The sequence below is a fragment of the Pelodiscus sinensis genome, unplaced genomic scaffold, assembly GCF_049634645.1.
Source record: "Pelodiscus sinensis isolate JC-2024 unplaced genomic scaffold, ASM4963464v1 ctg58, whole genome shotgun sequence".
Taxonomy (NCBI): domain Eukaryota; kingdom Metazoa; phylum Chordata; order Testudines; family Trionychidae; genus Pelodiscus; species Pelodiscus sinensis.
The window spans coordinates 121,395-149,198 of record NW_027465922.1 but is presented as its reverse complement, the minus strand read 5'-3'; the positions used below and the strand labels follow the sequence as shown (position 1 = coordinate 149,198).

The 27,804-nt window shown below is 70.6% G+C and overlaps 3 protein-coding genes across 3 annotated transcripts in view; all 3 read right to left on the bottom strand.

Moving 5' to 3' along the window:
- Window positions 1–5,632, bottom strand: part of CPT1B (carnitine palmitoyltransferase 1B) — a 58,144-nt gene extending 52,512 nt beyond the window's left edge. Inside the window, 2 exon segments of the mRNA XM_075916719.1 lie at window positions 5,358–5,378; window positions 5,380–5,632. Coding sequence (XP_075772834.1) covers window positions 5,358–5,378; window positions 5,380–5,499 — 141 coding nt within the window. The 5' untranslated portion in view covers window positions 5,500–5,632.
- Window positions 5,633–14,368: 8,736 nt separating this feature from the next.
- LOC142825022 (kelch repeat and BTB domain-containing protein 13-like) lies at window positions 14,369–26,390 on the bottom strand. The gene is given in 5 exon segments (XM_075916751.1): window positions 14,369–14,762; window positions 14,764–14,969; window positions 21,716–22,016; window positions 23,967–24,692; window positions 26,094–26,390. Coding segments are annotated over 5 exon segments (1,764 nt in total). The 3' UTR covers window positions 14,369–14,528.
- Window positions 26,391–27,036: 646 nt separating this feature from the next.
- Window positions 27,037–27,804, bottom strand: part of CHKB (choline kinase beta) — a 38,205-nt gene continuing 37,437 nt past the window's right edge. Inside the window, exon 11 of the mRNA XM_075916727.1 lies at window positions 27,037–27,240. Within this exon, the coding sequence (XP_075772842.1) occupies window positions 27,184–27,240 (57 nt within the window). The 3' untranslated portion in view covers window positions 27,037–27,183. The remainder of the gene's footprint in view (window positions 27,241–27,804) is intronic.

Sequence of the window (27,804 nt, the reverse complement as noted above, 5' to 3'; positions counted from 1 at the left end):
GAGCACCCCTGCGGCCTCCTGATCCAGCGAGGGGGTGAGCTGCTGGAGCCGGTCCGCTGGGGGGGATCTGGTGCTACTCGCAGGCCCGCTCAAAGGAGCTAAGGAACCACGGGCGTGCGCACGGGGTGTGCCGGGTGAGCCCAGGCACACCCTAATGTCTCGGGCCAGCTAGCGGCTGCTGGAGGAGGAGAGGGATTTGTGACAGGGCGCCGTAGCCCCTCACTTTAAAATTCCCCACGGCCATCTGCAGGGCACTGTGGGGCAGAGACAGCGCATGCGCGGCGTGCTCAAACGCTGCACGACAGGCGAGAGGGGAGACGCCCGGGCATGACGTCACGGCCCGAGACTCTAAAACCGTGTGGCCCCGCTCCAGAAGCAGCTGGGGCCCGAACCATTTTTGCGCCCCGGGCCCCGCAGCACCGTCCTTTATGCACCCGGGGCGCCCCTGCCCGGCCCAGCAGCACCGTCCGGCGCCCTGGGTCGCTCTGGGCTAAGGCCTGGCCGGCCTGTAGCTTGGGCCGGCTCTGACTCCAGCCCCGTGAATTGGAAGGCAGAAGCCGAAGGTAAAGGAGGGGAGGGAAAGGGGGGGAAATACGAGGAAGAGGTGGGAGAGGAAGGGGCTTGTGCTGAGGGGACGGGGGCAGGTCAGGAGAAAGGGGAAGGCACCAAGGGACAGGGTGGAGGAGACACAAATCCCAGGGGGCCAAGCGCAGACAATGAGGAAAAGGGCAGGAGGGGAGGTGTCAGTGAGGGTCTGTCTACACTACAGCGCTAATTCGAACTAACGCGTCTAGAACTAAAAACTAGTTCAAATTAGCGTTTAGCATGTCCACATTAAGTGGACCCTGAACCGGGGTTAAGGCTGGCCGGAAGCAGTGCCGGCAGGGCATCAGAGGAGGACTTAGAGCGTGGAGATGCTGTCTCAGGCTAGCCGAGGGCTGCGCATAAAGGGTCCCAACCCCCACCCCGGACAGACAGTTCTCAGGGGTGCCCCGCTTGCAAACCAGTCCTGGCTTGGAGTGCCCGGAATACCCACACTGGGCACATCACAGCACTCGGCCATCAGACCGGCTGCACTTGCCGCAGGCTGCCATCTGGGGAGAGGGGGTAATTGGGGGGCTGCAGGAGAGCTTCCACCCCGAGGAGCCCACAGAGCCAGCCCAGTCCTCCCCATCGGGGGCTCGTGCCCCATTCCTCCCTCACCTCCTTCCACTTACCCTTCCCTAGCCCCCCTTCCTGATGTACAAAATAAAGGACAATTGTGTTCAAAAATAGAAACTCTCTTTATTGAACAAAACTGGGGGAGACTGGGAAAAGGAGGTGGGAGAGGGGAAGAGAGAGGCTGGGAGAGGGGAGGGCAACTACAATGATCAGGGGTTGGGAACAGGTCCCATATGAAGAGAGGCTAAAGAGACTGGGACTTCTCAGCTTAGAAAAGAGGAGACGGAGGGGGGACAGGATAGAGGTCTCTAAAAGCAGGGGTTGAGTGGAGAGGTTTGTGGAAGGCTGGAGAGGGATGGCACGAGACAAATGGCTTGGTCACTGTCTTCGGTCCATCCCCTCCAGGGTCCCTAGGGTTGGCCGCTGTCGGCAGACAGGCTACTGGGCTAGATGGACCTTTGGTCTGACCCAGGACGGCCATTGTAAGCTCAGGGCTCAGGATCGGGGGTCTCAGTGGACCCCCTTGATTTTCATGCAAACCTGCTCCTGGGTGGCCAGGCTGGCAGCTCTCCTGCCCTAGACGGCCACTTTCCTGTGCCTAGTGTGGAGATTGTGGACGAGGTCCACGATGTCCGCACTAGCCCAGGCGAGTGCCCGCCTCTTGCGGTCCCGGGCAAGCTCCCGGGAGCCGCCAGCCTGGTTCCGGGAAGAGGGGGAGGGCTGGGGGGCATCGGGTGGGTGGCTCGATCCGTGCCAGGTGCAGGGTCTGCTGGCTGGGTGCTGGCAGGCTTGCACCTGGCACAGGCACCGTAGCCAGCCCGTGCCCCTTTAAGGGGTCCGGGGCCGGGAGGGGGGCAATAGAGTTTCCCTGGTGTTGGCCAGAGTGGCCACCAGGGAAAGCTGGGGAGGGCTAGCCTCCCACTAGTTTGAATTAAGGGGCTACACAGCCCTTAATTCGAACTAGTAAGTTCGAAATAGGCTTAGTCCCCGTAGAATGAGGTTTTCCTAGTTCGAACTAAGCGCTCCGCTACTTCGAATTAAGTTCGAACTAACGGAGCGCTAGTGTAGCGCCTATGAAAGGTTAATTCGAACTAACTCTGTAGTGTAGACAGACCCTGGGAGGGGGACAGGGCGATGCTGGGAGAGGAGAGGGGAAGGGCATTGGGGGCTATAGGGGGGAGGGGGAGGTGCTGGGAGAAGGCTTGAAAGAAGGGGTGGGCATGAGGAACGCTGGGATTCCGAATTCAAACCCATACATCGAATGAGCTGTTAACCTCACTGCAGGAGGAATAGCAGCCAATTCGAGTTAGGGCTGTAATCTGGAATCCTGTTTCACTGCCGTGTGTAGACGTGGGCAGTTACTTTGGGCTAGTCAGTGTCTAAAATGGCGACCGCCCGGGAACATGCTAATGACGCGCAGGATGTGTAAATCCCGGGCTTCAGTAGCAATTTTGGTCGCCCTCATTAGCCTCCCTAGATCGAACCAGAGGGCTAGTGTAGACGTGCCCTTCGAGGGCACACGTCCCCCCGCCTCTCCGCCCCCAGGCAATGTCACACACGCTGGGTTAATGCAACTGCAGGATCGTTGTTTGGTGGGGGGCAAACTAATCCCTGTCGGTAGGAGGATGGTGGGAAAAGTCCTTGGGGGGGGGTCACATGACACCTTTTACTTCTGGTCATGTGTCCATCTTGCCCCGAGAGTGTTACCTCCAGAGGTGTGGCCAATGGGGCTCAGGGGTGTGGCTAACAGGGGTCGGGGGTGTGGCCAATGGGGCTCAGGGGTGTGGCTAACAGGGGTCGGGGGTGTGGCCAATGGAGGTCAGGGGTGTGGCTAACAGGGGTCAGGGGGTGTGGCCAATGGGGGTCGGGGGTGTGGCCAACGGGGGTCGGGGGTGTGGCTAACAGGGGTCGGGGGCGTGGCTAACAGGGGGTAAGGGGGCGTGGCCAATGGGGGTCAGGGGGCGTGGCTAATGGGGGTCAGGGGGTGTGGCTAACGGGGGCCGGGGGTGTGGCTGACAGGGGTTGGGGGCGTGGCTAACGGGGGCCGGGGGCGTGGCTAACGGGGGCCGGGGGCGTGGCCAACGGGGGTGAAAGTACATTTAAAACCCCTCTTTGGGTGCACACCCTAATGCAATGTGCTGCGCACGCCCACGTCCCCCACATTCGTACATTGGGCCAACAGGAGCTTTTCATCGGGCCACTCGCTGCACCCGGCCCCTCGGCGTCTCCGCTCCGCCATGGCCAGCTCACGCTGCCGCTGCCTCTCGGTCCGGTGCCTCCAGTTCCTTGATCCGCAGCTGGATCTGCAGCCGCCGCAGCTCTGCCGGGAGGGACCCGCCCTGGATGTGCCGCTGCTGGTGGAGCATGGCCCGGTGGGCACCACGTCCCTTGGGCGGGCTCCAGCCCCCTCCGGTCTGAGGGCCTGAGACGCCCCAGGGGGCCTGGCTGCTCCCCGCTGGGACAGGATCCAGGCCCCTGGACGGGTCATTCTCTTCCAGCCGGGCGATCAGCTGGGCCTGGGTCGCTTTCCCCACGGGCAGGCCCCTCTCTGCACTGCCCCCCCAGCTCTGCCCTCAGGAGTCGGGCGCAGGCATCTCCCCGCCGGTCCCCAGGGTGCTGCAGCGCCCACGGCTCCCAGGAATCGCTTCACGTTCCTCCAGCACGTCCGCCTTGCAAGCCCCTTTCTTCTGCTGCTCCTTGTCGCTTGATGCTGGAGGCTCCATCCACGGGCGCAGAGCACCCCACGTCTCCCACCCCGTGACGGCGCATCAGGGACCCCGACCCTGCACCCGGAGCAGCCAGACCAGGCTCCGGCGGCCAGGAGAACGGGGGCTACAGCCCAGCACAGACGGGATTGGCTACAGGAGTCAGGGCCAGGACGCCTCAGCCCCCTGGAGATGGGTCCCTGGGCCCCTGGACATTCAGCCCCCCCTTAGTCTGTCTCCGTCACGGTTCCAGCCCAAGACCGCCCCCCTCCCAGGCCCTGCCCCCCAGCCAGGTGCCCGTCTCCCCCTCCCTCCCTTTGACTCCCCTGGGAAGAGCCTTGTTACCTGCCCGGGCTGGGCCGAGGTCTCTGGGCAAACCCACGTGTGGGAGAGTCCGTGGGAATCGCAGCCCAGCGCAGCCAGGTGGGGACCCCGGGTCACAGAGCAGACACCCCCGCTGCACCACAGCCCCCCACCCCGCACCCCCAGAACTGCACCCACAACACCGCACCCCCAGCACCACTGCCCCCCAGAACCCCCGGGTGCCCCCGCACCGCACCCCCCCCCCCCCCCCCCCCCCCCCCCCCCCCCCCCCCCCCCCCCCCCCCCCCCCCCCCCCCCCCCCCCCCCCCCCCCCCCGCACCGCACCCCCAGCACCGCTTCCCCCAGAACCCCCGGGTGCCCCCACAACGCACCCCCAGCACCGCTTCCCCCAGAACCCCCGGGTGCCCCCACACCGCACCCCCAGCACCGCTTCCCCCAGAACCCCCGGGTGCCCCCGCACCGCACCCCCAGCACCGCTTCCCCCAGAACCCCCGGGTGCCCCCACACTGCACCCCCAGCACCGCTTCCCCCCAGAACCCCCGGGTGCCCCCGCACCGCACCCCCAGCACCGTTACCCCCCAGAACCCCCGGGTGCCCCCGCACCGCACCCCCAGCGCCGCTCCCCCCCAGAACCCCCGGGTGCCCCCGCACCGCACCCCCAGCACCGTTACCCCCCAGAACCCCCGGGTGCCCCCGCACCGCACTCCCAGCACCGCTCCCCCCCAGAACCCCCGGGTGCCCCCGCACCGCACCCCCAGCACCGTTACCCCCCAGAACCCCCGGGTGCCCCCGCACCGCACTCCCAGCACCGCTCCCCCCCAGAACCCCCGGGTGCCCCCGCACCGCACCCCCAGCACCGCTCCCCCCCAGAATCCCCGGGTGCCCCCGCACCGCACCCCCAGCACCGCTCCCCCCCAGAACCCCCGGGTGCCCCCGCACCGCACCCCCAGCACCTCTGCCCCCCAGAACCCCCGGGTGCCCCCACACCACACCCCCAGCACCGCTTCCCCCCAGAACCCCCGGGTGCCCCCACACCGCACCCCCAGCACCGCTTCCCCCAGAACCCCCGGGTGCCCCCACACTGCACCCCCAGCACCGCTTCCCCCCACAACCCCTGGGTGCCCCCACACCGCACCCCCTGGCTCCCTGCCCTAGGGCCCGGCTCACCCTGATGCGGACGAAGCGTTTTCTTCCAGGAGGCGAGGCCGGCCAGGTAGATGTGCCGAAGCGCCTCCCCGCTCAGCCGCACGTCGAAGCCCTCGTCGGTCACGGTGAACTGGAAGGCCACGGCCTGGTGCGCTTCCGCCATGGTGGGGGCTGCGCTGCCTGGGGGGCAGAGAGCAGGTGTTGGGCCCCCGGGCTCCCACCCCGGCTCCTCCCGGCACCCGGCACGTGGCCCACGAAGGCCCTGGCAGGGACGGGCCCCACGGGGCGGCTCCGGGCTCCTCCGACCCACACACGGGGCCCCGGTGCCAGGGAGGGCGGCAGAGCCGAGGGGCCCGCAGAGCCCTCGCCCCACTCAGCACCCGCCCCAGAGGAATCCCTGCCCCACGGCCTGTCCTGGGGCGTTGGGCAGCGCCCCATGTGGGGGGGCTGGGGCCGCGGGGGCTGCCGGGGGCACCTGCCTCCTGACGCTGGCGACCGATTCCAACCGTCCTGCCCCAACTGCCAGAGAACCCCCAGCCTGCCCGGCCCCCCCGCGCCCGAGCCCCACGGGGCCCCCCTCCTGCCCCGGAAAGCGTCACCCCGCCCCACCCCTGCCCCATTGAGGGAACCCCCGCCCCACCCCCACCTCCTGCTCCCCCACCCCCACTTCCTGCCCCACCCCTGCCCCATAGAGGGAACCCCCGCCCCACCCCCACCTCCTGCTCCCCCACCCCACCTCCTGCCCCACCCCTGCCCCATAGAGGGAACCCCCGCCCCACCCCCACCTCCTGCTCCCCCACCCCCACCTCCTGCCCCACCCCTGCCACAGAGAGGGTACCCCCACCCCACCCCCACCTCCTGCTCCCCCACCCCCACCTCCTGCCCCACCTCTGCCCCATAGAGGGAACCCCCGCCCCACCCCCACCTCCTGCTCCCCCACCCCACCTCCTGCCCCACCCCTGCCCCATAGAGGGAACCCCCGCCCCACCCCCACCTCCTGCTCCCCCACCCCCACCTCCTGCCCCACCCCTGCCACAGAGAGGGTACCCCCGCCCCACCCCCACGTCCTGCTCCTCCACCCCCACCTCCTGTCCCGGAGAGTGTACCCCCACCTCAGCCCCACCTCCTGCCCCACTCCTGCCACAGAGAGGGTACCCCCACCCCACCCCCACTTCCTACCCCATCACTGCTCCACTCCTGGACAGGGTACTCCCCACCCCAGGCCCGCTCCTGCCCCAGAGAGGGTACCACCATCCCCAGCCCCCCGAGACCAGCACCTGGCTCCAGGCCGACCATGCCATGCAGAGGCCCCAGCCCACGGCCTCGTGCCCAGTGGGGGAGCGTGGAGGGTTTCAAGTGGGGCAATGCAGGAGCCCGGCGCAGTGTCCTCTGGGGCGCCAAAAAGGGGCCGTTGGGGTTATAGACCTCCCTGCCTCTGTTTCCCCCACGTGCTACATGGTTCCCCGGCGGGGGAGGGGCGGGCCTCACGCTGCTGTCTGGCTCAGCCCCCAGAGCAGTGGGGCGCGTGGGGAGACGCTGGCCAGGACGCTGACGGGGCCAGGGGCTCCAAGCCGCCGGCCGAGGGCGGTGGGGTGCAGGCCTGGCGTCTGCCCAAGGGAGCGACACGGAGCCGGACCCCGGGGCTCCCCGAGCGCCGCGGAACGGGGGGGCTGAGGGCCGGGCCCGGCCAGCGTCTCAACCTCTGTCCACGGCGGAGCCCGTGAGAGAAGAGAGTCGCCCCCCCCCCCCCCCCGTTCCAGGCGCCCGTTCGGTTAAACATCGTCCGCGCGGCCGCCGGGCGCTGCCCTTTGGGTGGAAAAAGGACAAAATCCTAAAGTGCTGCCCAACTGCAAACAACAGTTCTGTGTCCTCCCAACGCCGGACCCTCGGGCGCTCGTCCCGCTGGCTGAGACACCGGCGAGGCCCTGCCCACGGCTTGGCCGGGCTCCCTCGGGGGCCACGCCTGCGTCGGGGGCCGGCTGGGTGGGGCTCGCCGGCGGGGGGCCCTCGGGGGCCACGCCTGCATCGGGGTCCGGCTGGGTGGGGCTCGCCAGTGGGGGGACCCTCGGGGGCCACGCCTGCATCGGGGTCCGGCTGGGTGGGGCTCGCCAGTGGGGGACCCTCGGGGGCCACGCCTGCATCGGGGTCCGGCTCGGTGGGGCTCGCCGGCGGGGGCCCTCGGGGGACACGCCTGCATCGGGTCTGGCTGGGTGGGGCTCGCCGGCGGGGGACCCTCGGGGGCCATGCCTGCGTCGGGGTCTGGCTCGGTGGGGCTCGCCGGCGGGGGGCCCTCGGGGGCCATGCCTGCGTCGGGGTCCGGCTGGGTGGGGCTCGCCAGTGGGGGACCCTCGGGGGCCACGCCTGCATCGGGTCTGGCTGGGTGGGGCTCGCCAGTGGGGGACCCTCGGGGGCCACGCCTGCATCGGGGTCCGGCTGGGTGGGGCTCGCCAGTGGGGGACCTCGGGGGCCACGCCTGCATCGGGGTCCGGCTGGGTGGGGCTCGCCAGTGGGGGACCCTCGGGGGCCACGCCTGCCTCGGGTCTGGCTGGGTGGGGCTCGCCGGTGGGGGACCCTCGGGGGCCATGCCTGCGTCGGGGTCCGGCTGGGTGGGGCTCGCCGGCGGGGGACCCTCGGGGGCCATGCCTGCGTCGGGGTCTGGCTGGGTGGGGCTCGCCGGCGGGGGGCCCTCGGGGGCCACGCCTGCGTCGGGGTCTGGCTCGGTGGGGCTCGCCGGCGGGGGGCCCTCGGGGGCCACGCCTGCGTCGGGGTCTGGCTCGGTGGGGCTCGCCGGCGGGGGGCCCTCGGGGGCCACGCCTGCGTCGGGGTCTGGCTCGGTGGGGCTCGCCGGCGGGGGACCCTCGGGGGCCACGCCTGCGTCGGGGTCTGGCTCGGTGGGGCTCGCCGGTGGGGGGCCCTCGGGGGCCACACCTGCATCGGGGTCCGGCTGGGTGGGGCTCGCCGGTGGGGGGCCTTCGGGGGCCACGCCTGCATCGGGGTCCGGCTCGGTGGGGCTCGCCAGTGGGGGGCCCTCGGGGGCCACGCCTGCATCGGGGTCCGGCTCGGTGGGGCTCGCCAGTGGGGGGCCCTCGGGGGCCACGCCTGCATCGGGGTCTGGCTCGGTGGGGCTCGCCGGCGGGGGACCCTCGGGGGCCACGCCTGCATCGGGGTCCGGCTGGGTGGGGCTCGCCGGTGGGGGGCCCTCGGGGGCCACGCCTGCATCGGGGTCCGGCTCGGTGGGGCTCGCCAGTGGGGGGCCCTCGGGGGCCACGCCTGCATCGGGGTCTGGCTCGGTGGGGCTCGCCGGCGGGGGACCCTCGGGGGCCATGCCTGCGTCGGGGTCTGGCTCGGTGGGGCTCGCCGGCGGGGGACCCTCGGGGGCCACGCCTGCGTCGGGGTCTGGCTCGGTGGGGCTCGCCGGCGGGGGGCCCTCGGGGGCCACGCCTGCGTCGGGGTCTGGCTCGGTGGGGCTCGCCGGCGGGGGGCTCTCGGGGGACACGCCTGCGTCGGGGTCTGGCTCGGTGGGGCTCGCCGGCGGGGGGCCCTCGGGGGACACGCCTGCGTCGGGGTCCGGCTGGGTGGGGCTCGCCGGCGGGGGACCCTCGGGGGACACGCCTGCGTCGGGGTCCGGCTGGGTGGGGCTTGCCGGCGGGGGACCCTCGGGGGCCATGCCTGCGTCGGGGTCCGGCTGGGTGGGGCTCGCCGGCGGGGGGCCCTCGGGGGCCATGCCTGCGTCGGGGTCTGGCTCGGTGGGGCTCGCCGGCGGGGGGCCCTCGGGGGACACGCCTGCGTCGGGGTCTGGCTCGGTGGGGCTCGCCGGCGGGGGGCCCTCGGGGGACACGCCTGCGTCGGGGTCTGGCTCGGTGGGGCTCGCCGGTGGGGGACCCTCGGGGGCCATGCCTGCATCGGGGTCTGGCTGGGTGGGGCTCGCCGGCGGGGGACCCTCGGGGGACACGCCTGCGTCGGGGTCCGGCTGGGTGGGGCTCGCCGGTGGGGGGCCCTCGGGGGACACGCCTGCGTCGGGGTCTGGCTCGGTGGGGCTCGCCGGCGGGGGGCCCTCGGGGGCCACGCCTGCGTCGGGGTCCGGCTCGGTGGGGCTCGCCGGCGGGGGCCCTCTCAGCCGGCGGGGAGGCAGCGTGGCTCACCCCGGCATGGGCTGGCCCATGGACAGAGCTGGGGCCAAGGCCGAGCCAGTGGCTGCGGGACACCTGGGCCCACCCCCAGCCGGGGGCAGAGAACGAGGGCACCACGCCGGCTCCCACAGCAGCCTGGCACGAGGGGGTCTGGTGCCGGGAGTTCCCTCCGGACGCGCTGCAGACACCGGCTGAGGGGTCGGGTCCTGGCCGAGGTCCAGGCTCTGGGGTGGAGCCGGGGGGCTGGGCCCCAGACGTCTAGTCTCAGAGGCAGTGGGTCGCAGGCCCTGTCCCCATGGGGCTGGCATGGGGAAGGCTGCCCCAGAGATGCTCTAATGGCTGGAGCATGCCACAGACTGCAGACGCTGGCACGGCCCAGCTCTAGGGCCCCTGCCCCACGGCGCCCCACCCCTACTGCCGCTCAGGCCTGACAGTGGCTGGGCCGGGGCCAGCGGTCACCTCACGCCGGCGGCAGCTGGGCTGCGCTCCAGAGCCGTTTCCATCACGAGGCTGGCAACAGGCCCAGTGAGGGAAGGGTCAGAGCCGCCCGGTTTCCTCCCTGCGGCTCCCGGCTGCTCCGAGACACAGCCGGCCGCGGACACCCGCTCCGCCGGGCTACAGACGGACACACGGACACCCGCTCCGCCGGGCTACAGACGGACACACGGACACCCGCTCCGCCGGGCTACAGACGGACACACGGACACCCGCTCCGCCAGGCTGCAGTCGGACACACGGACACCCGCTCTGCCGGGCTACAGACGGACACACGGACACCCGCTCCGCCGGGCTACAGACGGACACACGGACACCCGCTCCGCCAGGCTGCAGTCGGACACACGGACACCCGCTCCGCCGGGCTGCAGACGGACACACGGACACCCGCTCCGCCGGGCTGCAGACGGACACACGGACACCCGCTCCGCCGGGCTGCAGACAGACACACAGACACCCACCCCCCGGGCTGCAGACAGACACACAGACACCCACCCCCCGGGCTACAGACAGACACACAGACACCCACCCCCCGGGCTGCAGACGGACACACGGACACCCGCTCCCCCAGGACTGTCATGCCAGCTGCAGACGGACACACGGACGCGGCCAGGCTCAGGGACGAGCGTCGTGTGCCTTTTGGTCACACAGAGGAGCAGCTTTTGGCGCCTGCAGCCCAGGCCCCGCCCCCCATCCCAGGCCCCGCCCCCCCATCCCATGCAAACATCTGAGCGCCAGCCATGGGGCTGCACAGAGCCAGCAGCTTCCAGCCCCCTCTGCCTGGGCACAGGCCTCTGGGCCAGACACTTAGAACCGTGGGTCCCCAGCACATGGGGACCCCAAAGCCTCTCTGGGGAGCCGACGGGGCAGCCCCACTCCAAGGGCCGAGCCTGCCCCGATCTGCCCTGTGCAGGTGCTTGGAGCCTCGGGGGCTCCCCAGCTCTGCCCCTCCCCGGCACAGGGTGGGGGGCAGCCCTGCCAGGCCCGGGGCAGCTCTCCTGCATGTTCCCGTCCAGCCGCCATTTTTAAATCCCCCTTAGTCGGAACGAGCTGCGCGCGGCTCCACGCGGCCGGTTAGAGTTAATCCCACCGAAGTCCTCAGTCCGGATTAACGGCTGCTCCTCGTGCGATGAGGAGTGAGTGGAACGAGGAGTAACGGTTAATCCGAACTGAGGACTTCGGCGGATTCACTTCTGACAGCCACGTGGAGCCGCGCGCAGCTCGTGCGGACTAAGGGGGATTTAAAATGGCGGCCGGACGGGAACATGCAAATGAAGCCGGGATATTTAAATCCCAGACTTCATTTACAACTCCGCTTGCCTGATTTGCCTACCTAGCGTGAATTAACGAGCTAGTGTAGACGTACCCCTAAACCCCTCTCGATCCTGCGACGGGGGTGCAGGAACGGGGGACCCCGACGCGCCGTCACACCCGGGGGCGAATTAACGAGCTAGTGTAGACGTACCCTCTTGTTCCTTCAGGACACAGCCCAGCACAGACGGGATGTGGCTACAGGGCCCAGGGCCAGGATGCCTCCGCCCCAGGGTGGGGGCCCATGGCCCCTCGGCCCCAGCTTAGCCTCTTCTCTCCATGCTTCCCCCACAGCCACTGCCCCCCTCCCAGGCCCTGCCCCCCAGCCAGGTGCTGGTCTCCGCCCCTCCCTTTGTCTCTCCCTGGGGGCTGAGCCTGGGTGTCTGGGTTAATCCACATTGGGAGAGTCGGTGAGAATCTCCCCTCCCAGCGCAGGGGGACCCGGGTCACAGAGCAGAGAGGCCCCCCCCGCCCCGCGCCACACTGGGGCCCCCCAGCTGGAGGTGCTGTCAGCTCATGGGGAGCCTGCTCCCTGCCCCCGTCCTGGCTCCCCAGTGCTGCTGGGAGGCGCTTTCTCCTGCCGCAGGCCGGGGGAGGGTGGCAGGAGGCGAGAGCCGGGGTCCCCGTCCCTAGAAGTGGGGGCCTCTGCTCAGGGACCTTCCTGGGGGCCACAGGCCGAGGAACCAACAAGGCCCAAGCGACAGCCACAAGCCCGAGAGGCAAAGGGACCCAGCGAGGGACGAGCCCCTCGAGGGAGCCCCCAGCCGCAGGGCGGGTGCACCCCAACACCGACATACCCAGCCCCCGGCCCCACAACGGCTGGGCAGCTGCAAGGAGAGGGCACCGGCCGGCACCCCATCGGCCCCCCCGCCCAGCCGAGGCCCAGCGAGCCGCACAAGGGGACGACACATCCCAACACGCCAAGGACATGCGGAGGGCAAGAGGCAACACGCCGGGGACATGCCAAGCACCAGCGTGGGGGTGGGGCCGCCTGGCCAGGAACAGGCCAACGAGCACCCCGGCGAGCAGCTAGGACCGCAGGGGAGCTGGCTGGCGGCCAACTGAGGCAAAGTGCCGCCGTGTCCTGACAGGCCCCCAGGCGCAGAACCCAGCCAGCCCCACGCCCGGCCCGGCCCTGCCCACGGAGGCTGGTACCTGCTCAGCGGGTGCCGAAGATCCGGGAGACAGCGCCACGTCCGCCCCTGGCAGAGCCCCGGCACGGTGCGTCCTGCGTCCTTGGCCCCTGCGCGGCCTCCCGGGCGGCTCCGCTCCCGCTGCCTGTAACAGGATCCCTGCCACCCTACATGGCAGCTGCAATCGGACCCTGCCCAGCCCCTCCCGGCTCCCACTCAGGCCCTGCCGCTCAGGCGCCAGCCCCAGCCCCCGGGCAGCGCACGAGCCGGGGGGCAGCGGGGCCCTTCCCTCCCTTGCGGGGAGGGGCATTGGGGGGTCACAGAGCAGCCACTGCCCTCGGCACCCTCCTGCAGCGGCTGCAGCATGGCAGGTAGGCCTGCCTCAGTTTCCCCTTCCCGAGTCCCCAGTCACTCCACACACGGGCTCCGCTCACCAGGGCCCTCCAGGGGCTGGTTTATTGTCAGGCATCACAGTGAGACTCCCACACACCCGCCCTGGCCTCCCCCTCCCCAGAGCAGGCACCAAGCACCCCCCTGCCTCAGCCCACACACCCCCCCACCTCGCACACCGTGCGCTCTGGTGCCCCTGCCTAGGCCAGCCGCACAGCCGCCCCAGCATTGTCCGCTCCACCCGCCGGGGAGCCCCCAGCCCCGCCCGCCCCCACTGCCGGGGAGCCCCCAGCTCCGCCCGTCCCCCCTGCCGGGGAGCCCCCAGCCCCGCCCGCCCCCCCTGCCGGGGAGCCCCCAGCCCCGCACGCCCCCCACTGCCGGGGAGCCCCCAGCGCCGGGGAGCCCCAGCCCCGCCCGCCCCCACTGCCGGGGAGCCCCCAGCCCCGCCCGCCCCCTGCCAGGGAGCCCCCAGCCCCGCACGCCCCCACTGCCGGGGAGCCCCCAGCGCCGGGGAGCCCCCAGCCCCGCCCGCGCCCCCTGCCGGGGAGCCCCCAGCCCCGCCCGCCCCCCACTGCCGGGGAGCCCCCAGCTCCGCCCGCCCCCACTGCGGGGAGCCCCCAGCTCCGCCCGCCCCCACTGCCGGGGAGCCCCCAGCTCCGCCCGTCCCCCCTGCCGGGGAGCCCCCAGCCCCGCCCGCGCCCCCTGCCGGGGAGCCCCCAGCCCCGCCCGCCCCCTGCCAGGGAGCCCCCAGCCCCGCCCGCCCCCACTGCCGGGGAGCCCCCAGCCCCGCACGCCCCCACTGCCGGGGAGCCCCCACCCCCCGCCCGCCCCCTGCCAGGGAGCCCCTAGCCCCGCCCGCGCCCCACTGCCGGGGAGCCCCCAGCCCCCGCCCGCCCCCCCTGCCGGGGAGCCCCCAGCCCCGCCCGCCCCCCCTGCCAGGAGCCCCCAGCCCCGCACGCCCCCACTGCCGGGGAGCCCCCACCCCCGCCCGCCCCCTGCCAGGGAGCCCCCAGCCCCGCCACACGCCCCCACTGCCGGGGAGCCCCCAGCGCCGGGGAGCCCCCAGCCCCGCCCGCGCCCCCTGCCGGGGAGCCCCAGCCCCGCCCGCCCCCACTGCCGGGGAGCCCCCAGCTCCGCCCACCCCCACTGCCGGGGAGCCCCCAGCCCCGCCCGCGCCCCACTGCCGGGGAGCCCCCAGCCCCGCACGCCCCCACTGCCGGGGAGCCCCCAGCCCCGCACGCCCCCACTGCCGGGGAGCCCCCAGCCCCGCCTGCCCCCACTGCCGGGGAGCCCCCAGCCCTGCCCGCGCCCCACTGCCGGGGAGCCCCCAGCCCCGCCCGCCCCCACTGCCGGGGAGCCCCCAGCCCCGCCCGCGCCCCCAGCCGGGGAGCCCCCAGCCCCGCCCGCGCCCCACTGCCGGGGAGCCCCCAGCCCCGCACGCCCCCACTGCCGGGGAGCCCCCAGCCCCGCCCACGCCCCACTGCCGGGGAGCCCCCAGCCCCGCACGCCCCCACTGCCGGGGAGCCCCCAGATCCACACGCCCCCCACTGCCGGGAGCCCCCAGCCCCGCCCGCGCCCCACTGCCGGGGAGCCCCCAGCCCCGCACGCCCCCACTGCCGGGGAGGCCCCAGACCCACATGCCCTCTGCCCTCAGCTTGGCCCGCGCGCCCCCGGCTGCTGCGCCAGGAACCAGCCACGACCCGCACGGCCCCCCTGCTGGGCTCCCAATGGCGCTACCAGCCCAGCCAGCTGGGGGGGCCACTCTCACTGCCCCTGCTGGCTCCGGGCCCTGTGGCCCCCACCTGCCCCCGCTCGCCCTCCTGCTCCCCGCCCGGGAAGTGCAGGAAGAAGAGGGCCTCGTAGGCGAGGGGGAAGGGTGGGGCGGGCAGCGGCCAGCAGTCCAGCGAGCCCAGCTCCAGCGCCAGCAGCGAGCCCAGCTCCGGCGCCGCCATGAAGAGGCAGCTGCCCCAGGGCCGCGCCCTGCCCTGCCAGGCTGCACTTGGGCAGGCTGCGCGCCGGGCCCCAGCGCCGGGCCGTGGGGCTGAAGGGGATCAGCACGTTCTCCCGGAAGTTGCCCCCCAGCACGTAGAGCGGCTCCGCGCCCCCCAGGAAATAGAGGCAAGGCAGGTCGGCGTCAGCCCGCGTCAGCGTCGGGAGCAGCTCCTGCCACGTGTCTGCAACGAGAGTGGGGGGGGTGGGGCGGGGGGTTGCCTGGTCCCATCCCCGGCCTCGCCCTGCCCCTGCCCACCCCCATCCCGGCCCCACCCAATCCTGGCCAGGCCTGCCGAGCCCCACCCGCACCCTCGGTCGCCCCCAGCCCCAGCTCCTGGCCTCACCCTGCCCAGCCCTGGCCCCAGCCCCGCCCGGGGCCTCCCCCCTCAGTCCCAGGGGGCACGGCCGGGGCAGGCGTAGCAGGGACTATACTCGCTCCATTGTGTGCGCACTCTGATCGCTCTGTCGTGCTACGCGGGATTCTACTGGCCTGTGCTGTTCTGTAGTAACGCTCTGTATGCGTGTGCCTCAGTTTCCCCTGGCACTGCAGCACTGTCCACATGAGGAGAGGGAGGCTGGTGTGACGTAGTGGGGGGGAACTTGCTTGTTTCTATGGGTCTGTGGTAACCCCACTGGCTGCCGCCGATACCACAGCCCAGAAGGACAGGGATGGGTCATTATGCAAAGGGATCTCTCAACCGGTCTGACCAGCCACCCCCCATGGAGAGGAACAAAGGAAGGTGGATGCTGCCCTGGCTGGGGGGCAGGGCTGGAAGAGGGTTAGTTAGTTTCTGTCTGGGAGCACGGAGGAAGCAGCCTCAGCAACAGGCTGGGGGGTTTAGAAGCCGAGACCCCTGCCCCATATGGGGGGCTGAGGCATCCTAGGCCTGCCCTGTAACCTGATGACATCTGTGCTGTGCTGTATACTGGAGAAGCAATAAACCACCTCTGTTCTACTGGCTGGTGCAGTCTGTTTGTGCCATTTTGGGGTGCAGGAGACGAGAGACCCCAACGCGCCGTCACACTGGTGTCAGGAGTGGGATGCACTGCAACCCGTGGATGGGGCTCCCAGCGGCGAGCGACAAGGCGCCGTAGAAGCAAGAGCCCTGGAGCCAGGCGTGCTGGAGACAGAGCGAAGCGGTTCCTGGGAATCGTGGGGCGCTGCAGCACTAGACTGGTGAGTCTGCACCGAGGGGACCAGCGGGCAGATGGCCTACGCCCGACTCTTGAAGGCAGAGCTGGTGGGGCTGTGCAGAGAGAGGGGCTTGCCTGTGCGGAAAGCAGCCAAGGCCCAGCTGATTGCCCAGCTGGAAGAGAATGACCAGCCACGGGGCCAGGATCTTGTCCCCAGGGGGAGCAGCCAGACCCCCCCTGAGAGTGTGTCAGGCTCAGAGAGGGGGAGGAGCGCTGGAACCCAACGGAGAGATGAGACAGCTTCCCCCAGGAGGCCTGCAAGCCGTAGCCTATCTAGGGCAGGGGCCAGCACACCAGAGCTGCGGCGGCTGGAGATCCAGCCGCGGATCAAGGAATTGGAAGTAGAGGACCGAGAGAAGGAGCACCAAGATTGAGAGAGGGACCGCCAGGACCGAGAGAGGGACCGCCAGGATCGAGAGAGGCAGCGACAGCATGAGTTGGCCATGGCAGAGAGGAGAACCGGCGGGGCACCGGCTGTGCCAAGAGTGGATGGGCCCCAGGGTCCCGGGACTGCCAGACGCTTGGAGAGGCTCGTGATGGCCCAATTGAAGGACATGGGCGACATAGACGGGTTCCTCAGTGCCTTTGAGAGGGCCTATGGACTGCAACGGGTCCCCCCAGCTGACTGGCTGCAGGAGCTCGTCCCCGCACTGAGCCAGGAGGCGGCCGGAGTGCTCAGTCAGCTGGAGGACCTACAGCCAGGGGATTACAACCGAGTCAAGGAGGCCCTGCTGCACAAGTTCGGGCTGACCCCCGAGAGGTACAGGAAGAAGTTCCAGGGGGTGCAGAAAGGGCCACGGGAGACCTATGTGGATCTGGCCTCCCTCCTGGCGCAATACTGCCGCAAGTGGGTGTCTGGAGTCGGAGCCCAGACCGCAGAGGAGCTGCTCAAGCTGGTCCTGATGGAGCAGTTCTATGAAGCATGCCTGTCACACCTGGTATAGGATTGTTCTTGTTACTGATGTTAATTCTTGTAACCAATGTATTATTGTGGCAGAGAATTGTAACGGTATACAGTGTGCATGAGCTTATGAAAATACCATGTAATCTGTCTGGAGATGTACCAAACGACAGACGGTATGTAAGGGGACATTGTGATGTTGCTATTTCGTGGTTAAAACTTGTAACTGCTCTTGGAACTTCTTACAGGACAAAAAGGGTTCCCGCCAGAAGGTCCTGTATGAGAAGGGAAACTGAGGCACGCCACCATTTTGGTTGGGGAGGCCTGTGATGCCCTCAGTGATGTTACTGGCATCACTTCCTGCATCAATTTTGCGTTGGGGATGTCACATTACCGAAATGAAGGGAAGCAGCCAGATTGCTGCTGCACCCCTAGGTGGGGGTGTTGGCCCTAGAAATTGGTATGAAAGGGAGCCATGTGGGGTATTGAATGGGAGCTTGTTGTTTTCTGATCCTGTGTACACTGTTTATGTGAGTGTATAATGTCTGTGTGTGTAGATCTGTAATCTGTGTGGAAGCTGAATATTTCTGGGTATGTCTACACTACCCCGCTAGTTCGAACTAGCGGGGTAATGTATGCATACCGCACTTGCTAATGAAGCCCGGGATTTGAATTTCCCGGGCTTCATTAGCATAAGCGGGGAGCCGCCATTTTTAAATCCCCGCTGCTTCGAACCCCGTGTAGCGCGGCTACACGGGGCTCGAACTAGGTAGTTCGGACTAGGGTCCTATTCCGAACTACCGGTACTCCTCGTGAAACGAGGTGTACCGGTAGTTCGGAATAGGCACCCTAGTCCGAACTACCTAGTTCGAGCCCCGTGTAGCCGCGCTACACGGGGTTCGAAGCAGCGGGGATTTAAAAATGGCGGCTCCCCGCTTATGCTAATGAAGCCCGGGAAATTCAAATCCCGGGCTTCATTAGCAAGTGCGGTATGCATACATTACCCCGCTAGTTCGAACTAGCGGGGTAGTGTAGACATACCCTCTGTGAATGTGGTTGAGCATGGCTATGGACAGGCTGAGTAGTGAAGCCCTGTGGAACAATGGCCCTTGATGGCCCAAAGACACACCTAAAGCATGAGGGCGGAGACCCAAGAGCTGCCAGCAGAGAGAGGCTGAGGACCAGGTGACCGGCTGAGACCAGAAGAGGCCAGGAAGGGGATAAAAGAGGCCATGTGGTGGATGTCATTTTGTTCTCAGCTCAGCACTTCATCCCAGAGGCAGCACTGCAGGGATTGAAGAGCCCGGAAGACCTGTGAACCCATCCTGATCGTAGGATGTGCAATAAGAACTTTTAAACCAGCAGCTGCAACATCTCTGCTAGAGCCTGCATCGAGAACTGGGAGATTCGGTGCATGTAACGTACTGTACTTTAATAACCTCACTCTCAGGCTTTTCTTTCTTGTGATAATAAACCTTTAGATATAGATTCTAAAGGATTGGCCCAGCGTGATTTGTGGGTAAGGTCCAGAGGGTAAATTGACCAGGGATCTGTGGCTGGTTTCTTGGAACCGGACAGAACTTGTTCGGGGTAGGTGGGATTGGGTGCTAGGACCCCCCACCTGTGTATGAGGCCCGGGGCCATCTGGGGCACGGATATTGCTGGGGCGTCGGAGGAGTTTTGCTCGGGAGGCTTCAGGCAGGCAGATGAAGCGCTCTGTGGGACTGGTTTGTGGCCTGTTTGGAGAGGTCACCAGTCGGGGAGCTGTAAGGAGCCCCGGATTTGAGCAATTCGCCCTGAGCGGACGCCCTCAGCTGTGCCCAGACACGGCCCGGTCCGTCACAGTGCCCACCCAAACTGAGGCTGTGGCTCAAGGACCGGAGACCAGAGAACCCCCAGGAGGCCAGGAGACTGGCGGACGAGTTCACGGAGAGCCGGTCCGGGTGTGAACGGGAGTCCTGGAGAGAAAGGGAACCGCGCAGAGACCGGATCTCGGCTGAGCGACGGAGGGAGTCAACTACGGGGCGAGACCAAGGAACAGGTCGTCTGTGCCCCAGAGAACCAGCCAGGGCCTGGACAGAGACAGCCCAAAGCCTAACTTGCCAGCGCTGTGGGCAAAAAGGCCACAAGAGGGCTCAGTGCACCAGGTCCCAGGACCGGGGACTTTCCAGGGTTAACTGGCTGGGGCGGGAGGAAGGGCAGGCTGCCCCAGAGGCAGGGGCTGGCAGGCAAACCTCAGCTCAGAGAGAGGGGAAGGGTGCTCAGTGCACCTCCCCTGGGAGGTCTGACCCTCGGGAGGCGGATTTCTCCATGTACCGGGTGGGGGCAGGACGGCCCCTGCGGAGCGAGTGCCTCATACCCCTGGAGGTGGATGGTAGGAAGGTGACGGGCTTCTGGGACACGGGGGCGGAGGTGACTCTGGCCCGATCCGACATAGTGGCCCCAGACCGGATACTACCCCACACCCAGCTGACCCTGAAGGGCATAGACGGGTCCCCGTTTAAGGTGCCTGTAGCCAGGGTGCATCTGAAATGGGGGGCGAAGGAAGGCCTCAAGGAAGTGGGGGTGCACCCGCACTTGCCCACCGAGGTGCTGATGGGGAATGACCTAGAGGAGTGGCCCCATGAATCCCAGCGGGGTCTAGTCACCGCCCGGAGCCAGAGCCAGCGGGGGGCTGGCAACCTGGATCTAGGGGAGGCCTCCCGACAAGGTCCTTGAGGTACCATCACAGTGGACACGGGGTCCAGCCAGGCTGGGACTCCGGACCTAGGCAGAGGTGGGGAACAGGTCCCGATCCCTGCCTCAGCAGCTGAATTCCAGGCGGAGGTGCAGGCAGACCCCTCCTTGCAGAGGCTGAGGGACCAGGCTGGCCTCCGTGCAGCTCAGCCCCGGGGGAGAGGTGGCCAGGAGAGATTCCTGCGGGAGCGTGGACTCCTGTTCCGTGAATGGCTTCCCCCCAGGAAGGCGAAGGCATGGGGGGTCCAGCGGCAGCTGGTCGTCCCCTGAAAGTATCGTCTCAAGCTGCTGTATTTGGCCCACGATGTCCCCGTTGGGGGCCACCGGGGGATCCGGAGCACCCGGCTGAGGCTGCTCCAACACTTCTATTGGCCGGGAATCTTTACAGCCGTGCAGCGGTACTGCCGGTCCTGTGACTCCTGCCAGAGGGGCGGGAAGGCCCAAGACAGGAGGAAAACTGCTTGGGGGTCTCTACCCCAGATAGACGGGGGACCCCAATGCGCCGTCACAGCTGGGCAGGACGCACTGGGGAAGTCTCACAGCCTGAGGACCAGGTGACAGCAGATAACACCTGGGGCGCAGGAAGCAGGACAAAGGGTGGGGCGGGGCTGCCTAGAGGCCTGAGCCCAGTTGCTGCGGGGTGGTGAGGGGAGCTTTTTGCTGGCTTGGGGGGCAGGGCTCTGAGCCCCTCTTTATCCAGGATGGGTCGTACCAACTGCACCTGGTTCCTGTAACAACAGGTCTGCGCTGCGCCGTGTCCCCAACCAGGAAACCTTCTCTTCTACCTGCCGCCTGAGAGTCCCATCTGGCTGCGGGTGGGGTGCAGGGCTGGGGACTCCCCCACATCCCATGACAGGGAGACACGTGGCCGGCACAGGACGAGCACTAGAGCATGTGGGACACGCCGTGAGACACGTGGCCGGCACAGGACGAGCACTAGAACGTGAGGGACACGCCGTGAGACACGTGGCCGACACAGGAGGAACACTAGAACGTGAGGGACACGCCGTGAGACACGTGGCTGACAGGGAGAGCACTAGAGTGTGTGGGACACGCCGTGAGACACGTGGCCGGCACAGGACGAGCACTAGAACGTGAGGGACACGCTGTGAGACACGTGGCCGGCACAGGATGAGCACTAGAACGTGAGGGACACGCCGTGAGACACGTGGCCGGCACAGGAGGAGCACTAGAGCGTGTGGGACACGCCGTGAGACATGTGGCCGACACAGGAGGAACACTAGAACGTGAGGGACACGCCGTGAGACACGTGGCCGACACAGGAGGAACACTAGAACGTGAGGGACACGCCGTGAGACACGTGGCCGGCACAGGAGGAACACTAGAGCGTGTGGGACACGCCGTGAGACACGTGGCCGACACAGGAGGAGCACTAGAACGTGAGGGACACGCCGTGAGACACGTGGCCGGCACAGGAGGAACACTAGAACGTGAGGGACACGCCGTGAGACACGTGGCCGACACAGGAGGAACACTAGAGCATGTGGGACACGCCGTGAGACACGTGGCCGACAGGGAGAGCACTAGAGTGTGTGGGACACGCCGTGAGACACGTGGCCGACACAGGACGAGCACTAGAACGTGAGGGACACGCCGTGAGACACGTGGCCGACACAGGAGGAACACTAGAACGTGAGGGACACGCCGTGAGACATGTGGCCGACAGGGAGAGCACTAGAACGTGAGGGACACGCCGTGAGACATGTGGCCGACACAGGAGGAACACTAGAACGTGTGGGACACGCCGTGAGACACGTGGCCGACAGGGAGAGCACAAGAGCGAGGGACCCCTCCTTTGGTCACCTGCCCCAGGCGCAGGTTACAGGACAGCCTGAGCCCGTGTGAGTACGCTGGGAAGGGGGCAGCCTCCTCTCCGTGAGTCACAGGGAAACTGAGGCACGCAGCGTCCCACCAGAGCAGCACAGGACCGCGGGAAGCGAACAGAGCGGCTACCACCCCACTGCGCTGGGGATCTGTGGCCTGGCCCCTGGGTCCAGCGGCCGGGTGCGTGGAGGAGCAGGACCGGCAGGGTCCTGTGTCCCTGCCCAGGCAGCGCCAGGCGCCGGCTCCGCTCACCTGCCCTCACGTCATAGCGCAGCAGCAGCTTCTCGCCCGTGTGGGCCACGCTGCCCAGGGCATAGATGCTGCCGGCGTGGGCCGTGCAGAGCGGCAGGTCGTGGGCCAGCGAGACGGCGAAGGTGAAGTCGGTGAGGGGCAGGGAGGAGACGAAGGCCCACGCGTCAGCCCAGGGGTCGTAGCGCTCCACGGCCGCGTACAGAGCCGTGCCGCTGTCCGGCGCCAGCAGCGTGTCCAGGTACCAGCCCCCGATGGCGTAAATCCGCTGCTCCACCACCGCCATGCTGAAGTGCCGCCGGCGCTGCGGGGACAGGGGCACTGGGCCGTCACGGCTGGCCCCCCGCTGGCCCTGGGGCAGCCCTCCGGCGCCAGCTGGGGGAGCAGCGCGCGGCCTGGGGGTCCTAGACTGAGAGCATGGCCTGGGGAGGCCGAAGCCAGGGGCAGCCAGCCCCATATCCCCTCCGGCTGCGAGTGCCAAGGGCAGAGAGAGAAGGGAGGCCGAGGCAGCGGGCGGTGAAGTACCGGGGGGGCGCCAGGCACTGACCTTGAGCAGGGGGGCGCCGGGCGGGGGGGCGCCAGGCACTGACCTTGAGCGGGGGGGCGGTGGGCGGGGGGGGCGCCAGGCACTGACCTTGAGCAGGGGGGCGGCGGGCGGGGGGGCGCCAGGCACTGACCTTGAGCAGGGGGGCGCCGGGCGGGGGGGCGCCAGGCACTGACCTTGAGCGGGGGGGCGGTGGGGGGGGCGCCAGGCACTGACCTTGAGCAGGGGGGCGCCGGGCGGGGGGGCGCCAGGCACTGACCTTGAGCGGGGGGGCGGTGGGCGGGGGGGCGCCAGGCACTGACCTTGAGCAGGGGGGCGCCGGGCGGGGGGGCGCCAGGCACTGACCTTGAGCGGGGGGCGGTGGGGGGGGGCGCCAGGCACTGACCTTGAGCGGGGGGGCGGTGGGCGGGGGGGCGCCAGGCACTGACCTTGAGCGGGGGGGCGGTGGGGGGGGCGCCAGGCACTGACCTTGAGCGGTGGGGCGGTGGGGGGGAGCGCCAGGCACTGACCTTGAGCGGGGGGGCGGTGGGGGGGGCGCCAGGCACTGACCTTGAGCGGGGGGGGGTGGGCGGGGGCGCCAGGCACTGACCTTGAGCGGGGGGGTGGGGGGGGGCGCCAGGCACTGACCTTGAGCGGGGGGGCGGTGGGGGGGGCGCCAGACACTGACCTTGAGCGGGGGGGCGGTGGGGGGGGCGCCAGGCACTGACCTTGAGCGGGGGGGCGGTGGGCGGGGGGGCGCCAGGCACTGACCTTGAGCGGGGGGGGCGGTGGGCGGGGGGGCGCCAGGCACTGACCTTGAGCGGGGGGGCGGTGGGGGGGGCGCCAGGCACTGACCTTGAGCGGGGGGGCGGTGGGGGGGGCGCCAGGCACTGACCTTGAGCGGGGGGGGCGGTGGGCGGTGGGCCGGGGGGCGCCAGGCACTGACCTTGAGCGGGGGGGCGGTGGGCCGGGGGGCGCCAGGCACTGACCTTGAGCGGGGGGGGCGGTGGGGGGGGGCGCCAGGCACTGACCTTGAGCGGGGGGGCGGTGGGGGGGGGCGCCAGGCACTGACCTTGAGCGGGGGGGCGGTGGGGGGGGGCGCCAGGCACTGACCTTGAGCGGGGGGGCGGCAGGGGTGGCACCAGGCACTGACCTTGAGCGGGGGGGCGGTGGGGGGGGCGCCAGGCACTGACCTTGAGCGGGGGGGCGGTGGGGGGGGCGCCAGGCACTGACCTTGAGCAGGGGGGCGGGGGGGGGGGGCGCCAGGCACTGACCTTGAGCGGGGGGGCGGTGGGGGGGGCGCCAGGCACTGACCTTGAGCGGGAGGGCGGTGGGGGGGGCGCCAGGCACTGACCTTGAGCGGGGGGGCGGCGGGCGGGGGGGCGCCAGGCACTGACCTTGAGCGGGGGGGGCGGTGGGGGGGGGGCGCCAGGCACTGACCTTGAGCGGGGGGGCGGTGGGGGGGGGCGCCAGGCACTGACCTTGAGCGGGGGGGCGGTGGGGGGGGCGCCAGGCACTGACCTTGAGCAGGGGGGCGGCGGGGGGGGGGGCGCCAGGCACTGACCTTGAGCAGGGGGGCGGGGGGCGGGCGCCAGGCACTGACCTTGAGCGGGGGGGGCGGTGGGGGGGGCGCCAGGCACTGACCTTGAGCGGGGGGGGCGGTGGGCGGGGGGGCGCCAGGCACTGACCTTGAGCGGGGGGGCGGTGGGCGGGGGGGCGCCAGGCACTGACCTTGAGCGGGGGGGCGGTGGGCTGCCAGCTGCCGGCCAGCGGGTTGTAGCGGAAGGCCGCCATGCGGAAGGCGAACCCGCGGGCCCCGCGGCGCTCCCGGTAGCCGCCGACGAGGAACAGGTAGTTGAGGAGCTGGGCGGTGCTGAAGCTCCACTTGTGGGCCCGGAAGGGCAGGCGGGAGGCCTGGCGCCAGGCGCCCCCCTGGCCCGGGGCGAGGCAGTAGAGGCCCCGCGGGGGCTCCTCGCCGGGGGGGGCCGGGGCCCCGAGGTTCTCCTTGCGGAGCACACACAGCCGTGGGGGGCCGCGGGTCCGGAGCCGGGCCAGCTCCCCCTGCAGCGCCGGGCCCAGCTGCCCCGTGACGGGCGCCAGCTCCAGGAGCTGGGTGCTCAGGTAGCCGCACAGCTCGGCCCGCATCTCGGGGCAGCCGACGGCCTCGGCGAAGCGCAGGTAGGCCAGGCAGTTGTGGGGGCGCAGGCGGGGGCGCAGGGCCAGCCAGCAGCGCTCCAGGAAGGAGGGGACCTGCAAGTAGCTGGCAGCCTGCACGGCCGGCAGCAGCTCGTCCTCCCCCAGCCCGAAGCGCCCCAGGAAGACGAAGTCCAGGATGGCGCGGAAGGCGCCCGAGGGGACGTGCTCCAGCACCAGCCGGCCCGCCGCGGCCTCCTGCATCTGGGAGCGGGCCAGCGCCCCGAAATAGGCGCTCTCCTCCGCCAGCCGGGCCAGCTCCACCTGCGGGCACCGAGAGCTGGGCTGCGAACCTGCCCCGAGCCCCCGCTGCTGCCAGGCCCCTGGGGCTGAGCCTGCTCTCGGGGGCTGCGGGAGGCCAAGGGGACCCATGTGCTGGGGCAGTGACCCCAGGAGCGCGGGCTCCATCTCAGCCCCTCCGGGAGGGGCCCGGGCGCGGCTACGCAGGCAGCCCGAGGGCCGAGACCCTGGCGCACCGGCTCCGGGCGCTGGGGAGTCCCGAGCACAGGGCCCCGCCGCACAGCAATGGCCACAGCCACCGAGCCCGGCCCGGCTCCTCAGCGCTCAGGGGCCCCTCTGGAGCCAGCCTGACCCGGGGCAGGGGCGCCCGCAGTCCAGACTGCACCGCTCTGCGGGACACCGGGCTCCCCCCGCGACAGCCGGAGCAGGGCCCCTGCGGGGTAACAGCCCAGCCCTGGGGGGCACGAATCCTGCGCCGTGACAGCCGGGAAGGGGCCCTGTGGGCGCCGGGCCCCGGGGAGCAGGCCAGGGGGAGGGGCTGGCACAGGCCAGGGGGAAGGGGGCGCCGGGCCCCGGGGAGCAGGCCGGGGGGAGGGGCTGGCACAGGCCAGGGGGAGGGGGGCTGGGGGCGCCAGGGAGCAGGCCAGGGGGAGGGGCCGGCACAGGCCAGGGGGAGGGGGGCTGGGGGCACCGGGGAGCAGGCCGGGGGGAGGGGCCGGCACAGGCCAGGGGGAGGGGGGCTGGGGGCACCGGGGAGCAGGCCGGGGGGAGGGGCCGGCACAGGCCAGGGGGAGGGGCCCTGTGGGCGCTGGGCCCCGGGGAGCAGGCCGGGGAGAGGGGCCGGCACAGGCCAGGGGGAGGGGGGCTGGGGGCGCCGGGCCCCGGGAAGCAGGCCGGGGGGAGGGGCTGGCACAGGCCAGGGGGAAGGGGGCTGGGGGCGCTGGGCCCCGGGGAGCAGGCCACGGGGAGGGGCTGGCACAGGCCAGGGGGAGGGGGCTGGGGGCGCCGGACCCTGGGGAGCAGGCCGGGGGGAGGGGCTGGCACAGGCCAGGGGGAAGGGGGCTGGGGGCGCCGGGCCCCGGGGAGCAGGCCGGGGGGAGGGGCTGGCACAGGCCAGGGGGAAGGGGGCTGGGGGCGCCGGACCCTGGGGAGCAGGCTGGGGGGAGGGGGCTGGGGGCGCCAGGCCCTGGGGAGCAGGCCGGGGGGAGGGGCTGGCACAGGCCAGGGGGAAGGGGGCTGGGGGCGCCGGACCCTGGGGAGCAGGCCGGGGGGAGGGGCTGGCACAGGCCAGGGGGAAGGGGGCTGGGGGCGCCGGGCCCCGGGGAGCAGGCCGGGGGGAGGGGCTGGCACAGGCCAGGGGGAAGGGGGCTGGGGGCGCCGGACCCTGGGGAGCAGGCCGGGGGGAGGGGGCTGGGGGCTGCGTACCTGGAAGGCCCAGGGGACGGTCTGGACGGTGAAGAGGGGCAGGCCCGCCCCTTGGCTCTGGTAGACCCTCCGCTCCGGGCTGCTCCCCCAGGGCTCTGGCCGGGGCGCCGGGCCGCGGGGCCTCCGGCTGGGTGGCAGGAAGAAGCCGGCCAGGGCGCGCAGGAGCCCCAGGACCCAGCCCAGAGCCCAGCTGCCGGCAGCCTGAGCGGGGCGGGTCCCAGCGCGCCAGGCTGCAGCCCAGAGGCCGTGGCCCCTGCCCTGGGGGCGCAGGGTACCCCAGAGAGCCCTGCGAGGCATGGCCAGCTCCGCCCTCGCCTGCCCGGGGCCAGTGGGGCGGGCAGCTCTGGGCCGTCGGGCGCAGGGGGGCAGAGCTATTTTTAACTTGGCTCCAGCCAGCGGGCAGGAAAGCTGAGCCGCCCGAGGCCCTGCCCAGCGCCGCCCGGAGCCAGCACGGCCCAGCCGGGGGAGGCAGCAGGGCCCGTGGCCACGCCTGGCCGTGCGGGAGGGGAGCAGGAGCAGAGCCGGCCGTGGGCGTGGGGCGGCCCTGGGCCCACAGCGGGACACGCCGCGCCAGCCAGGCGCCACGCGCGGGCCCAGCAGCAGAGCCCCACGGCGCCGGGCTGCCCCTACCCCAGCAGGTCCGGCCATGCGGCACCTCCCCCAAGTGAGCGCCCACGAAAGGGCCTGACGGCACCAGCCTCCCTTCCGGCGGCCCAGCCCCCCCGGTTCGGTCCCCGCAGCTCTGGGGCCGGACAGACAGACGGACAGACAGACAGTGCAGGCGTTTATTGGTCCGAGTGCAGGGGTCACAGCCCACCCCGGGGGCTCCCCCGGCCGAGGGGGGCGCTGGGACCGGCAGAGGAAGCGAGAGCAGGGGCCGGGCGGGGGGCCGGGGGCTGCAGCCGACCCGCTCAGCGGGGACCGTCCAAGGGCGGGGGAGAAGCAGTACGGGACGAGCCCCCCCCGTCGGGGCGGGCAGCCCGCGCCTTCGCCCCAAACAGTAACCGTGGGCTGGGCCCTGGGCCCTGGGCCCGTGGCGAGGCTGCTCCGCTCCAGCCGGGCCGTGTCCGCAGCGCGGCGAGCAGGCGGCTCACAGGCACTGCGCCTTCTGCTGGAAGTAGGCCTCCAAGCGGGACTGCGCGTATTCCTGGGGCAGAGAGCACGTCAGGGGGTCATGCCAGGCCACAGAGCCCCCCCAAAGCAGGGACTGGGGCACCCCACAGAGCCCCCCCAAACCAGAGACTGGGGCACCCCACAGAGCCTCCCCCAAAGCAGGGACTGGGGCACCCCACAGAGCCCCTCCAAACCAGAGACTGGGGCACCCCACAGAGCCTCCCCCAAAGCAGGGACTGGGGCACCCCACAGAGCCCCCCCAAACCAGAGACTGGGGCACCCCACAGAGCCTCCCCCAAAGCAGGGACTGGGGCACCCCACAGAGCCTCCCCCAAACCAGGCACTGGGGCACCCCCCACAGCCTCCCCCAAACCAGGGACTGGGGCACCCCCCACAGAGCCTCCCCAAACCAGGCACTGGGGCACCCCACAGAGCCTCCCCAAATCAGGGACTGGGGCACCCCCCACAGCCTCCCCAAACCAGGCACTGGGGCACCCCACAGAGACTCCCCCAAACCAGGGACTGGGGCACCCCACAGAGCCTCCCCCAAACCAGGCACTGGGGCACCCCCCACAGCCCCCCCAAACCAGGCACTGGG